Here is a 16,791-nt window from a genome sequence, read left to right on the forward strand (position 1 = left end):
TCTAAATCAAACACTTCCTATCATCCATCTATTATGAAATTAAGAAACGAGTTCACCTAGAAGCATTACTATCATAGAAACAAGAAGGAAAAAGATAAACAAAGGAAAATGAAAATGAGAGCTAAAGTTGATCAAGAGGAAACACCCATTAAATAAACCAGAAATAAGAAAAAACTGGATAAGCAAAGTTGAGCTGAACATAAAATATATCATAATATAAGATTTTGCACATCACAAATGAAACACCTATATCAAATGTTTCACCTACCATCTAAAAACAAAATACATAAAAATACTGTGTTTTAGTGGGGTGCGGGAGGACTGCAATACGAACCTGCAAATTGAAATGTTAACCACCTGCTTCTGGGGATCTGGTCTGCCGCTGCAACTCCTGGTCAGCATTCCTCAAAAATTGATCCCAACCACTGCCAGGGCTAACATCCAAGTAATCATAGGGAACAGCAGTCTTCAACCCGGGCCGAACTGCACAGTGGCTCTCTACAATTCTAAATTCCACAACATCCTCGTCTTCCTCTTCCCCACACTTCTGCTCCAACTCTTCCCATGTGAACAACAATGGCAGTGTGAATGCACCCCAAGGGTTGAAATCCACAAGCTTAACCCGATCATCCTTTTTAACATAAACATCAAATGTGTAATTTGCTAATTCAAAACTTGGACTCACTTTATCTAAAAAGAATTGCCTTATTACCACTTCAAGATCGTTTTTCTTTTCAAGAAGACCAGGATAAAATCCAGTGACCTCACGTTGGGAAATTCCAACTAGACACCCATCCCGTACAAAACAACGGAATTCCATCTCTGGTCGCAGGGAGGGATACCATTTGCGTAGGGCAAGGTAGAAATTGGCAGGTCTTGACAAGGATTTATCAATACATGAGTCATATGCATGGCACAAATCATGGATTAATGAATCAGATGCTCGTAACAAAAGTGCAATCTCACTGAAGGAGGTGCACCGGAGAGTCCCAGTTGTGCTAATCCAAGCAGAGTCTTTTGGTGCACTCCAATTCAACTTAGGGAAGACAGAACCGCCAAGGAGTTCAATTGATTCTTTAATCTTCAATTCAAGTTCTGGGAAAGAAGGGGGTGATGGAGGCTGTTCTGCTTCATCTCCAGAGCCTTCCAATACTTGATAGTCTTCTTCCTCTTCAGGATTATGGATTCTATTGGGAAGAGCATCCTCATTTGTGATGGAAACAGGAAGAAGGAATGGCCCATGGTCATCAAGAAGATAGTCAACAAAGGATTCTGGAAGTTCATGAATCAGGGTTTTAATGGATACAGATTTAAATTTCGGGTACCAGTCCTGAATCTGACATCGATTCACTTCTTCTTCCTTCATCTTATTGGTTATAGAATAGATTCAAAAGCATACAAAAGTTTGAAGCTTTTTTCTTTCTTCTAACTGTTATACAACAAATAATACATGAATTAGTTTCTCTTTTACTATTTTGAACAGTTAAATCAATTCAAGACAGGTGGAATGAACTACAAACATTTAGTCTACCTTTAAAAAAGAGAAAGAAAGAAAGAACAAGGAACAAGTAAATTGCTAAAATGTCCAAATAAGCTCTACTAATTTAAATAAACTTCCAAAACATATGTAAATATAAATTACAAATCCCAACAAATTTGGTATAAATAAAGACTACAGAAACCAAAGAAATGAAGGCTACATAGGCTTATACTAAAATTTTGACGTTGTGATTCATCTCAAATGAGAATGGGAGTCAAGTTTCTTCAATAAGAAACAACTGAGTCAGCCAACGCCATGTCCAACTAGCTTTGAATTACTTTTCGTTTATGACATGATCAACTGCATCAGCTAACTGAATGCTCAAATCAGCTCCAAATAATTTTATTTTTTTAAATAAAATACAACTGAATCGGGCAGCTCACAATCAGCATTGAATCAATTGGAAATGTGTGAATAAACACTAAGTGCACTGAGTTGAGAGAACCAAGAAGAAGAATCAATCATTATATGAGAGAGCATGGGATTGCCAATTGGGTCATCGAAAAGAAATGAGCCCCAAACACCCAAAACTTTTCCATTTAACTTAAATTATAATTCATACAAAATAAAACACAAAAACAAAACTTGACCAGCAGCTATAGAGGGGCTAATGCATCAACAGTACATGCACTTATTGTTAGGATTGAGCCCTTAAAAGCAAAGTCTTGATATAACATGACTTTATATTATTCATTAATAATATGGTTTTTCATTTTTTTCATGCATAGCTGATTGTATTCACTTACATCTTTCAGGATTACCTCTGAATCCCTTGAGTTTCAGATCCATCCTATGATCAATTGACATCTCTCTATCCATTAGGATAGATGTCAAATTTGATTAATTTGGAATTACTATGGTCATAGTTTTACTTGATCATATTTGCTTAGAATCACTCAAGGGGATATACTATCTCGATCCCATGAAATATCATGATGCCCCTATCATGAGTATCAATTTCTACCTGCCTAGACCACTAACCACCTAATCCAAAAGGAATATATGATCCTTTAGGATCTTATCCGTATAGACAATGTGACTAATGACCTAAACATTAGTGCAATACCCTCTCAAGGTTGAAAACTCATACAACATAGTAACTTAGAAAAATGCATGTAATCAAATAGCCATTTGGACATGCTTCTCCATATGTCCTATTCAATGTATAACCATACACTTTTTTTTTTTTTTGATAGGTAATGTATAACCATACACTTTTTTTTTTTTTTTGATAGGTAATGTATAACCGTACACATTAGTACACTTACCATCAAAAACTTATTCCAATTACGAAGACAAGTCATCCTACCAATTGGAAGGTATTGTAGTACGGGTACTACCAGATTGCCCAAATCAATGAACCAACCGTGAACCATTTATCAGATTGCAAGGACCACATGGATTGCATCTTATATGCACCTCCTAATGACTTAAACTATGTACAATGCAATTGGCAAGGGCATGAATGCTCATAAAGATGCAAGTGAATACAGTCAGCTATGCATGAAAATATAAACAACCATATTATTGAATAATACTAAATCATGTCACATCAAGACTCTACTTTTAAGGGCTCAATTCATTGGTTAAGGGAAGAAGTTCATGGCACTATATATGCAGTGGGCTTTGTGTTTGCATTAGGGGTTAATGTGATATCTCATATCGATCGTGGAAAGAAGTTCTATATACACATACATACATACATACATATATATATATATATATATATATATATATATATATATATTTTTCATGACACTATATATGCATCAGGCTTTGTTTTTGCATTATAATGTGATATCTCATACCGATTATGGAAAGAATATATATATTTCATGACAATATATATGTAGTGGGCTTTGTGCTTGCATTAGGGGTTAATGTGATAACACACACACACACACACATATATATATTGTGGGTTTCTCTTAATTGTGTAGATGTGTTTTAAAGGATCAACAGCCTATTGGACCTAAACAAACAATATCTACATGGGAGAGAGTGGACTGATAACCCATGTCAACTCTTTTGCACTTATGACATTTTGCAAGATTTAAGAATTGAATTATAAAAACTATAGAAAATATCTTCATACATTCTGATTTCTTGGAAATTGAAAAGAGTCCCTTCAAGCCTTCTTATGTATTAGTCCTCACCCATTTTGAATTAAAAGAAGAGTCAAAAGTTTCAATTTTATTTGAGATAGCTAGTTTCAAGGCCATCAAGACATGCAAATGATAGAAGTTGTCACCTGGATGACTAACAAATTCAATCATGACATGAATGCTTTGGAATATATAATTTGCATGCATATGCTAAAGACTCCAATAGAGTTCTAATTCCTAAGACCACATCCCTTAATAGATTGTCCAGCTCAGAGAAAAGGCAGTAATGTATTCCCACTGGAAAGAAAAATAAAAAATAACATAACAGCTTATATGACATGTATTTAGACCATAAGAACTTAATGTATTTTTTGTATATCCATCAGCCCTGAACAAATAATCCAGACAAGAGAAATGATACAGAGAAAATTAGAAACCCATAGAAATCAAGCTTGCATTTGAACCAAAAGCCAATTTCAATTTCCCTAATGAAAGACATAAGCTATAAGAATACAGTTCAATGGGCACCAAAAAATCATCAATTTTAATAAATTTTTCACAAAAAAATAAAATAAAAAATAAAAAAATAAAAAATAAAACACACAAGCCGATACCACTAAACAGAACAAGTACCCCAAAAAAAAAAAAAAAAAATAGTGAAGCCAAGGTTTTGAACTTCACCAAAAATCATTCCAACAACAAATTTTCATGAAGAAATTTCATAAACAAAGTACCCTAACTCAAAAGGTTCCGAAATTTTCCCAAAAAAATAAAAAAAATTCTCAAGTTCATCTGCTATAACCAAAAGGTTGGCAGAGAGAGATCATGGAGCTGTTTGAGACCTAGGTTAATCGAAACCGAAGATCCCTGAGCCGTCTGCCGTGATGCCGCCTTCTTCGCTGGTGAGGGGCTAGGCGGTTCTTAATGGACAAAACGAACAGCTGCTATATCAGTTTAATAAACCAAATTAATAACTTAAATTATTTAATTATTTAATTTGATAAAATAACTTATTTATATAACTTAAAAGAAATTAACATATTTTTAAGTCTACATCTTCAATTTATCTTTTTACCTTCATTTACCCTAATTACTTTTATAATCTCTTTTATCCTAATTATAATTTATGATTTTTTTACTACTCCCCAACTTCTAATTTCTTTTATTCTAATTATAATTTATAAGGATAAATATATTAATATGATATTAGAATAAATTTAAATTTAATTATATCAAACAATTTTAATACTTAAAAGTAAGAATTAAGTAATAAATTTTAAATTTATAAGTATAATTTAACTTAAAATCAATTTAAATTATTAAATAATAAATATTAAGTTTTACTTATTAAGTAATAAGTATTAAGTTTTACCAATTAAAAATATAGTAATATTATTCAAATTCAAATTTGAATGCATGAGCTTGTTCACCTGTTCATATACCCATTGATGAGAAAAAAATTATTTTCATAGAAAATATTATAAAATAAAAACACTTTAAAAAATATAAACAACTTTCAAACTTTTTAACACAAAAAATATTAAAATATATTTTATTCAACCCAAGAAAATTTATCATTAAAATTACATTTATAACCTTTTTATTAAATAATAAGAAAACTTTTTATTTTATCACTTCATCAAAAAAATTATTTTTATAGAAATTAAATACCACATAAGCATATAAATTATCAATAATTCATTAAATTACTCATATTCTCTACAAACTTTTTTTTATTATTGGACCCTAGCATCCCAAGTTTATAGATAATTTTTTTTTTTATTTCTTAAAAAATTATAAATAATGTAATTAAATTTATAATAATTTAAAATAATTAGGAAAGTTAAATAACCTCAAAACTACATAAATAAGCACAAAAATATCAATTAAACTATTAGTATGAGTGTAAATAATTTGGGGACACATTAGAAACTTCGCACATTACACTTAAGGGTAATCACATATCATAAAAGATTACTAAATGTCACAAAGATATGAAGAAATGGACACTACAAAACAAAGAGGGTATACCTAAAATTTTGGTGGCAGCTAAAGGCAATTTGGTCACATCATATCGTAAATAAGAATATTTATGCCAACTAATATTCGAAAAGGAAATATAAAAGAGGGAAAAATTTAAAGAAAATCATATTTCTTTTATTTTCCTAGGTTTCTTTTTCTTCATCCTCTTCTTCTTCTTCTTCTTCTTCTTTTTCTTTAAATATTTGTTGAGTGAAAATTGAATACAAACACGAAGGAGTAAAGATAAACAATTTCGTTTTATATATATTTTTTCTTCTATTTCTTCTCCTTCTTTACCTCTTCCTTATGAAAGTGTGGTTATAAATTGGGTTTCTACATGTGTGGAAATTGTTTGTATTTTTAAACCATTTTTTCTTACTTTTTAGAGTGTTTGGTTGTCAAGAAAGTAAAGGAAAATATTATATTTTAAGTTTGATTCATATAAGTTGTTGGAAAGTATTTAAGATTGATATCCTATGATGTTGTTACCCCAGGGAAATTTAGTGATACCTTTCAACCCACAATGGATGAACCCCAATTTGTTTCAACATTGGAAAAACTCAAATCAAGTTCAACCAACTCTAATATAATATATTGGGTTGGGCTTATAGAGATAGCTTAATAAAAAATAAAAAATAAAAGATTTCCCAATATCTTTTATATATATATATATATATATATATATATATATATATATATATATATATATATATATATATATATATATATGTATATGTATATATATATTTATATGTATATAATCTTACCAACTTGTGATTTTTAAGTTTGTGGGAGTCAAAATTCAAATAATCCATGGATCATAGATTCCAAAGTAACTGATCACATATCTGATTGTTCAAAATTATTCTTGCCTTATAGTCCATGTAAAGGAAACAAAAAGATCAAAATTGTAGATTGTACTCTTTCAACCATGGTTGAGACAAGATCAATCATCATTTCTTCTTCCCTTACACTTTATAATGACCTTCATGTTCTAACTTGTCCTGCAATTTATTGTTTGTCAACAAACTAACTCATGATCACAAATGTCAAGCAAATTTTTATTCATCCCAAAGTGAGCTTCAGGAAACGACCTCAAGGGATATGATTGGCAATGTTAAAGAAAGCGGAAGACTTTATTTCTTTGAGAATGGAACTGAATCGAGAAGACATATTCAAAATACCTGTTTTAAATCCATTTTTATTGGTAGTGATAGTCAAATAATGTTACGGCATTTTAAGCTAGGCGACTCGAAATTTCATTATTTAAAATATTTGTTTTCCAAGTTTCTTTAAAAAATAAAAATTCATCTTTATTTAAGTATGAATTTTGTGAATAAATTAAACATCATCGAACATCTTTTCTATTACAACCTTATAAAGTTTTTAAACTCTTCTCCTTAATTCACAGTACTATATAGGGACTATCTATGTTAACTACGGTTTTCTAGAAAAAACAAAATGGTTTCTCACATTTATTGACAATAACACACAAGTAAGTTGGGTAAATTTACTAAAATAAAAACCAAAAGTTAAGTTTTCAAAAAAAATTTACACCACGGTGCAAACACAATTCCAAACAAATATTTAAGTTTTTCATAATAATAATAAGAAAGAATAATTCAACTTGGGACATTCCTTTGTGCAAAAACAGATTGTACATCAAATTTCTTGTAATGATACTCCTCAACAAAATGAAGGAGCCAAAAGTAAAAACAAATACGTTTTAGAAGTAGTTGGGGCCTTAATTTACACAAATAAAGTTCCTAAGTTTATTTGGGGTGAAGCTATCCTTATGGCCACTTAAAAATCGAATGCCAAGCAAGGTTTTGCACTTCCAAACACCTTTACATTTTTTCAAAAATGTCATCCCATATCTCAACTTTCATCCAATTTACCTTTAGAAATTTTTTGTTGTACTGCCTTTGTCCATATTTATGAACAAAATTATGGGAAACTTAATCCTAAAGCAAAAAGGTTCATGTTTGTGCCCTATTCTCCAACTTAGAAAGGGTACAATGTTATAATCCCATTCCAAAAAAAAGTTTGTTACTATGGATGTCACATTTTTCAAATCCAAACCATTTTTTGAATCTTGTCTTTAGGGAAAAAGAGAAAATGAAGCCTCAAAGTATCTAGATGTTTTTCGACTGGAAGAATCATCACATGTTCCACCCATGATCACTTCAATCGAACTTATAGTGAAACCAAGTATGTTAACCATTGAAAATATAGATCTGAGCCCCTCCTTACTACCCATTTCATGATCACACAAGAATAGATGATAGTAGAAAAATAGGTACTAAGTTCACAAAACTCTATACCTACTCGACAAAGAATTCAACTCAAATGAAAGAGACCAATGCTCCACTACAATGCCATGAGTTGGAACCATGACGTAATTAGAACTTAACTAATCTTCCAAGTAATGACCAATCCAAGTCGGTTCAATATGTCATGCATAGTTCTTGTTCACAATCAAAGTTCATTAATAATCTTAGTATTCCCATTGCTATCTGAAAAGTGTTAGGTCTTATACTAAACATCCTACGTCTAATTATGTGTCTTATAAGAACCTCTCACTGTCTTTTTTTGCATTCACTTCACAACTTTCTTGTATGGAAACTTTAAAGAATGTACACGATGCTTTATGAATTCCTAAGTGGAAAAAATGTATTTTTTTTAAGAGATGGGGGCTCTTGAGAAGAATAAGATATGGGAGATGGTGGACTTACCCAGAGGAAAAACGATGATTAAGTGCAAATGAGTGTTCACAATCAAATATAGGTTAGATGGATCACTTGAAAGGTTTAAAACTCAATTGGTGGCCAAAGGATTTACTCAAACCTACAATATTAACTACTTGCGCCTATGAAAAATTAAGCAAAACACCGTGAAAATACTCCTATCAATTGCAATAAACCTTGATTGACCTCTATAACAACTAGATGTAAAGAATGTCTTCCTTAATGAAGACTTGAAGGAAGAAGTTTACATGGACTCACCCCCAAGTTTTGATGTGAAGTTTGGATCAAAAGTTTATAAGCTAAAAAAGTCCTTATATAGACTAAAACAATCACCAAGAGATTAGTTTGAAAAGTTCATTCAATCCATAAAGAATCAAGGGTACACCTAAGGGCAAACTTGTTATGATAGAGTCATAAAAAGCATAATAGGATGTAACATATTTTAGTTTTATTAACAAATTTATTTATTATGATTATAATTCCCTTTATTATCCTTGTTTGCATTAATTATATTTTGAGCATTCATACTCTTATCACTTGCATTGTACATGACTTGATCGCATTAGTGTTGCATAGAAAATTTAAATCATGAGTTATTTGCAAGTTGATAAGTTATTCATAATCGATTCATGGATTTGGGTAATCCATCAAAGACTATAATGATAGGGGGATGACTTGTCTTGGTCATCATAATAATTTTCCTTGGTAAGTGCACTATTGTATATGGTTATACATTAGGTATAACTTTTGATAAATCGTGACATTAACTATCAAGTAGTCATGAGTCACTAACCACCATGTTACATGGACTCTCAACCTTGAGAGAATATTAAGTCTGTGTTGAAATCAACAAGAGGTTTTAACCTATGAGTGAGATCATAAGGTAGTCATATATTCCTTAGAAATTAGGTTATTATTGATGAAGGTCAGTGATAATAAGTATTATTAATAAAGGCACTATGATATCTCATGTGTTGAGATAGTGTGTTTTCCTAAGGACATGTGATATGGTCATAATAATTCCTTAAATGAAATTTCACATATGCTCTTTGTGAGCTAAAGTATGTTAATTGATCATATAATAGGAAAATCTATAACTCAAATATTAGAGAAGTGACTTTGAGAGGATGATAACACATACCTCATTAAATTACAAACACCTGTTCATGGGGAGTTTGCATACAGTGAATAGTAGGTCATGAACCTGAGTTTTGTCTCGTTGTAATGTCATAGGATACTAAAGTACGATTGACTCTCTTTAATGGAATGTTGAGTCAACTTCAAAATTGGATTTTGAGAGAGCTAGTATCCTCTTATGGATTCCAATGGTCCCCGTTCGAGCTCATGATTCACGGTAACACATTTGTTTAAGGGAATTATGGGTTTATAATTCATAATTATGCATAAAGGCATATTGGTAAAAATATAAGGTTACATTAGATCTTATTAATGAAATATCTAGGTTAGGCTAATTAATTAATTGAAATAAAAAAATGAATAATTAACTAATTAGGACCCAATTGGGTTGATTAAGTAACACAAACCTAAGTTGAGTTTAAGTCACTTAAGCTCATAGGCAAGCTTATATAAACCCTTTTAGTTGTTTAAGATTTCACTTTTGCGTTTTTGTCTTTTAGACTTCAGAAAAGAAAACCCTAGCCTCCCTTTAGAGATGACCACCCTTCTATTATGCAAGAGTTCCATGAAAGAAGTTAATAAGAGGAAAATCTTTAGGTCTACGAGATTTATGATGTCACCACAGTTACTTTATCAAATTAGAATCAATCTAGGTGTTGGGATTCAACCCTAAAAAGCATAACTTGATGTAATAGATTGAGATTTATTTATTTATCTATGTTTCTTAATTTCCATTTTATTATCTCACATGCATTTATTGATTTTTTCGACATATATGCCCACATCATTTGAATTGTTCATAACTTGGGTGCATTAAGAGTTGCATAAAAGATCCAAGTCATGGGTTCTTTATAGAGTGATGAGTAGTCCACAATTGGTTCATGAATTTGAACAATCCATGTGAGGTTGTAGGGCACTATCTCCTAATTGGAGGGATGACTTATCTTGGTCATTGGAATAATTTTCCTATGGTAAGTGCACTAATGTGTATGATGCACACTAGACAAGACCTAAAGTAAATCATGATATAAAGCTATCAATTATCATAATTCACCAAGTTACTATACTACATAGCCTCTCAACCTTGAAAGAGTAAGCAAAACACTTATTCAACAAGAACACTACACATGTAGTTTTTTGCTTAAAAATCTTTTGAAAGTGACTTGGCCTTTAACATGCTTCTTTCCATCTTCACAATGGTTTTGTTCTTCCTTTCAGCTATACTATTTTGCTAAGGTGTATAGCTAGCTATCAATTATCATCAAATACCCTAACTTTTGTAATAATTATAAAATTCATTGCAAGTGAATTTTCTCTCTCCATCATATTTCAATATCTTAATATTGCAAATACTCTATCTTTCAACAAGAATTTTGGATTCTTTAAACTTGTTAAAAGTCTCGAATTTTTCTTTTAACAAATAAATCCAAGTTCTTATTATAAAATCATCTATAAAGATTAAAATATATTTGTTGTGACCCAAATATTTTACCTCACTGAGATCACATATATTTGTATGCACCAACTCCAAAGGTTGTTTAGCTCTGTTGAATCTTCTAATTAGAAAATAATTCCTATATTATTTCCCAATCAGACATCCTTCATAAGCATGATTTGGAACATCAATCATTGATAATCATGTTACCATATTGTCCTGCACCAACAGATTCAACCCATAAAAATTGAGATAACCAAAATGAAGATGTCAAAGCCAATTGCTATCTCCACAATTGCCTTTAAACTAAAAAAAGATTTTACTTGAAGAAACATAGGAAACATTCTATTCTTTTTCATCTGCACTTTTGCAAACATCTTCTTATTTTTATCATTAAGGGTGCAAACTCCATTAGAGATATTAATGATATATATTTTTTTCTATTAATTGTCTTATGCTCAACAAATTCCAAAAAAGATTTAAGATAAAAAATACATATATTATAGTAACATCAGTACTATCTTTAGAATATATTTTAACATTAGTTTTTCCTATGATTGAACTTTGGATTGTTTTCAAAATTAACTTCACCTCTAACTTATTCATCTAATTGTAAGAACAGTTATTTCTTACCATACATGTGATTGTTGCATCTTATACTAAGGTGTCAAACATCTTTGCGGTCTACATTTGATGTTGTTACATTGTAGGATAATATCGAATTCTGCTCCCCCTTGACTTTGTTTGCTTGCTCTACTTGTTCATTATGCAATTTTGTTGAACATTCTAACTTACGGTGTTCATATTTTTTACATCTAAAACACTATATATGCGACGTTAGGTCTAAGAGAATTGCTCCTTCCTCTAAAATAATTTTTGTTATCGTCTCCATCTCTATTATTGAATTTGTTGTGTCCTTTTCTACCTCTACCTCAACCACGACCTCTGCCACATTGTTGGCCACCACAACTTTCTGTAAATGATCTATTTGCAAAAATTGCTTCAAATTACTATAGTTGATTCTCTAATTTATGTTTTGTTCATGTGAACACAATGCACTCATCAACCCTTCAACTACAAGAATGAACATGTCATTTCCTTCTCTAATCGCTTCAACAACATATTCAAATTTTGCGCTTAAAGATCGCATGATTTTCTTTAGGATTCTTTTATCATCAAGTTTCTCACCATTAACCCACATTTGGTTTACACTGATTTGTACCTAATTAAAAAAATTTGAGATCGATCCAAAGTCATTCTAGTGGAGAGACTCGAATTTAGCTCATAATATCTACAACTTCATTTGTTTGACACAATTATCTCCTTTGTATAATTTTTATAAAGTAACTCATGCCTCTTTTGTTATTATTACTGCTTCTGAGATTTTCTCAAATATAGATTCATCTACTATTTGGAATATTGTATAGAGCGTTTTCTTGTCTTTCTTTCAAGAATCTTCAATGAATCTTTCTACTCTATTAATAGTACCTTGAATTCTTTTGAATCAATCACTTCATTGTGATCGCTATTCACTAGAGTCATAAATCTTAAGATCTAAACAAGACACATATCTAAATATATCAATTATCAAAATTCTTAATTGGAAATTTTAAAGATGAGAAGGAATTGAGTTATTATTTATAATCATAATTTCACTAACAAAATTGTACATTTCTTATTATTCTACATATTTCCTAGTATTCTAGTTCTTATATGGCTTTTTACCTTCCTTGATGTTTCGACTTTGATACCATTTTTCGAAACTCACAAGATTGAGTATTGATAATATTTTTGCTAAAATAATATTTTATTGTATTCCATTCTCTCTTTTTTCAACATAATAACAAACTTATATTTATTATAAACTAATCATGCTTCCACTATGATTTTCCGCTGCTTCACAAATATTTTTACCAAATTTTTCAACAATTTATTTCCATCTGCAATCAGTATACTAAACTTTCCCAACATCTATCATTTTTATTCCCACAAAATCTTCTTCTAGAATTCTATATTCAAGTCTAAAACTTCCTATCATATGTTTCAAAAGAAAAAAAAATCATAAATACAAATAACTAGTAACACTTGAAACCTACAAATCTTGCAAAATATATTCCAAATCTACTAATAATAGACTCAAAACTCAACCACAATCTAAACACAACATGAATTCAAACCCAATTCACAAAAATAAAAAATAAAAAATAGTAGTATTTAGAATTTCTATACTCATTTCCTTTCAAGTGGATTGATTTATTAACAATGAAAATAAAATTGACAAAAATGGGTGTAAAATGGTGTTGGCTTGCTCCAGATGGGAAGAAGTACAGAAATGTGAGATGAAGGTATATAAGGGTTAAATCAGAAGTTTTCAGTTTTTTCACTCTTTTATTTTATTGGATATAAGTCCTAGCTTTTTTTTTTTTTTTTTTTTTTTTTCTTTTAACTTCCTATTCAACTTCTATGCCTTCACATATGCAATTTCCTTTTTCTACTATTCCTCAGCATGACCCAAAAGGACTTTGGGCCGGAATTTTCATCCGAAATTCGGACTGGTCTTGGGCCCACACTGTGTTGGGCTGGGAACTGAAATTTCAACTTGATTTGGGCTTGGGCTACAGCTGTATCTGGTGGTGGTGGTGGTGTTGAAGAAAATGAAAGATGAAAGCATCATTGATTCATTCATGTCCTGTGAATTGGGTTGCTCTCTTTCAGGTAGTTCACGCATTTCCCCATGTTTCTTTGTTTTGATAGCAACCCTTCTCTTATTACACACGGAATCCATCCTTTTGTGTCAAGGTAGTCCTGACATATTCATTCATGTCTCAGGAGCACCCATCTGCAGGCTTGGAAATCAAATGCAATTTTTTCAAATTGTTTGGATGAAATTCTCCAACACGGGCCTTACATTTTCATGATTTTTTTTTTCAGTTTTACAAAAATTTAGAGTCTCTCACATATTTCCTTCATGGTTTTTTCTCAATCTTTGCTTGGAGCTTTGTAACTTGGTTTAAGGTTGTAACAAGAATTTAGAGGTAAGGAAGGAGAAGTGTCCATCAATTCAAAGTGGGTCAGTGAGTTTCCATGAATTTTAGTGCAACTTGTGAGTGTGGGTGCAGTTGACAGGGAACCTACCTTATCAAATGGCAGCATAGAGGTTAATAATGCTTCACATCTTCACTCATCTCCAGAAAGTGTCCTTGAACCAAGCTCTCAACCCAGTTTTCTTTGCAATTAAGGGCACAAAGTCCTCCAAATCTTTGGATATATTCTTTTCAAGATTGTCCTTCACCTTCTTGACCCTTTCATACCAACAAATGGTTAATTTCTTTGAAAAAAAATGAAGCTAATTGGATGTGATTGTGAGTAAATGAGGGGACCCTCTCAGAATAAATGAAAGCCACACAAAGTCAGAGAAGGTTCGTCATCAACATGGATAAAAAGGAGCATGGACAAGGATGGGTGATAGACAAGGGTTTGGAGATGGATGAAGATCTCTCAAGTGGAGAATCTTTTATTTATCAACAACACAAACGACAAACCATCACCAACTCTGTCCCCTCTCCTTCATTTTTATCATGACAATCTCACTCACCCACATGCACCCAAAAATACTTGCGCAAAAAAAAAAAAAAAAAAGGCAAGTTCGTTCCATCCTGAGTCCCATGCCTTTCCTTTCTCAAACTACAAAAGCCAAATATCATCATTACAATAGAAAAAAAGAGCACTGTGCAAGGTTGGAGGTTGTATATATACTTACAACAAGAAGAAGACATAATAAGGCTCCTTGTTTTACGACAAAAAAATGAAAACAATTATTTCATCAGGAAGGTAAGAGAGATAGAAAATAAGAAACCATTTCAGACCAAAAACTGTATTTTATGTTTTTCGTTCTTAAGAACCAAAAAATTGGATATTTTTATAAAACATCTTTAAGTTATTTTCACTTGTTTTGTGATACATGTTTTAAGAAATAATTATACAAATATATAGAATAATTAAAAATAAAATACTAAATATAAAAATTATTTTTAAAACATATTTAAAAATATTTTAGATTTTCAATAACTATGATTAAACTATCAATAAATATAAAAAAAAACTATTTTTATTTTTTAATAAACAGAAAATATAATATCTTTTGAACAAAGATACCCTTCCACATTGTTTTTAATTCTTATTCAAATCAAACATTTTTTGATAAAAAATTTGAGTGAAAATGTTTTTAATATATAAAATTATTTTTAAAAACATGAATATTATTTCATTCCATTTAATATAATATTCTAGGTTAAAATCACCCTTACAAGGACATCCCTTTTGTGGCCACGTGGCAAATTGTCTCAACCCCGTGCAACACTCTTCTATAAGACATGTGGCATCCCTCTATCTCTGTTCAAACAAACGCAAACAAGTTGGAACGCCCAATCTGACCCCTAAGTATCAATGGCCGACTACCTTGTGTTCCTCTTAAGAGTGCATGATGCGTTCTAAGCAGATTCCCTAACCAGATCATACGAGCAATCATTTTTCCTCCATTAGAAATACGTTCGATGAGACGTCTTCCTGTCCTTTTAGGTGACCTGCTACGCTCTGCACCATGCCGCCTACAGATTGAAATGACAGGTTAGACTAAGATGATAAAAAAATTCAAGTGAAAATATTTTTAATATATAAAATTATTTTTAAAAACATGAATATTATCTCATTCCATTTAATATAATATTCCAGGCTGAAATCACCCCCTCACTCTTCTTGGATTCATCTTAGCCTCCTGTTACATTAATCATTCATCCACCTTCGTTTTTTTTATCAGGGAAGTAGCTTTCAGCCAGGAAATGTCAACCCTTCTAAGTGATATCAAATCTTGCTGTTAAAGTAAATAATCTTTCACCGTTCCCATCATTTTCACTGTCATTTAATGAAAGACTTATTTTCTAGGTGGCATCAAATCTCTCAACTCTCAAGTCTCGACCATCCATTCGTCCTTGTTGGCGCACTAGATTTTATTTTCATTTATTTATTAGATGAGAACGTAGAAACCGTCATCTAAAGTCGCGTTTAATGTGGGTTGAGCTAGACCAATTCCTAATTTCCTACCACTCAAACCAAACATTCTCAACTGAACTTCATTCCCTCCCACTCATTCTTTATGCGTCTTGCTGTTAGGAAAGTCAATTTAGTATCAGATATTATGATTTTAAATTTAATAAAATTGCTCTCCCACTTATTTTGAACAACTCCTACCAAAACAATACTCGTCCTAATCTACAACCATAATTAAAATTTTATAATTTTTTAAAAATAATATTGGTATTATGAAAATTTTATTAAATAGAAAATAATTTATTACATAGTCTAAATTAAAGATTTTATAAGAAATAATATTTCTCTAATTTTTATAATAAGTTATTTTCTAAGGTGATGTTTGTTTTTTTACTTAATTATAAATAGAACTTTAATATTTAATAATGTTAAATATTAGGTTGTTTGTTTTTATAGTATTTTATTTCTATTAAGTATTAAAAAATAAAAAAAAACAAATACGTTATTTTTTCTATTTAAAAAAATTACATATTTTGACTTTTTATATTTAGTAAAAATTTTATAATAGTCATAAAAAAATAGAAAAATAAACAACCTAAATTCTGAAAATAAATTACTTTTAACAAAGAGTAAAAAAAAAAACAAACACCAACCTATCAACTTTCTTATCATATTTTGACAAAAATACCTTTATTATTTTCTTATAAAATAACTATTTCCTTTAAAATCTACATATAAAGATTTGAAATAATTAAAAGC

The 16,791-nt window shown here is 30.6% G+C and overlaps 1 protein-coding gene across 2 annotated transcripts; it reads right to left on the reverse strand.

Annotated features, from left to right (window-relative positions):
- Positions 1 to 179: 179 nt before the first annotated feature.
- Positions 180 to 14,383, reverse strand: LOC100260074 (uncharacterized). Of its 2 annotated transcripts, XM_010657403.3 has the most exons (3): positions 14,122 to 14,383; positions 11,044 to 11,205; positions 180 to 1,429 (listed from the first exon to the last, which is right to left on the reverse strand). In XM_010657403.3, exon 3 carries the CDS (start codon positions 1,364 to 1,366, stop codon positions 350 to 352), a length of 1,017 nt encoding a protein of 338 aa, XP_010655705.1. In that variant the 5' UTR covers positions 1,367 to 1,429; positions 11,044 to 11,205; positions 14,122 to 14,383; the 3' UTR covers positions 180 to 349. The 2 variants fall into 2 exon arrangements, with proteins under 2 accessions (XP_010655705.1, XP_002274599.1); XM_002274563.4 differs by lacking the exons at positions 11,044 to 11,205; positions 14,122 to 14,383 and adding an exon at positions 4,488 to 4,631.
- Positions 14,384 to 16,791: the final 2,408 nt, after the last annotated feature.

The sequence above is a fragment of the Vitis vinifera genome, chromosome 10 (genome assembly GCF_030704535.1).
Source record: "Vitis vinifera cultivar Pinot Noir 40024 chromosome 10, ASM3070453v1".
Taxonomy (NCBI): domain Eukaryota; kingdom Viridiplantae; phylum Streptophyta; class Magnoliopsida; order Vitales; family Vitaceae; genus Vitis; species Vitis vinifera.

Excerpts from the sequence above, each read along its gene's own strand:
- LOC100260074 (XM_010657403.3), bottom strand. The coding sequence starts at position 1,366 with ATGAAGGAAGAAGAAGTGAATCGATGTCAGATTCAGGACTGGTACCCG.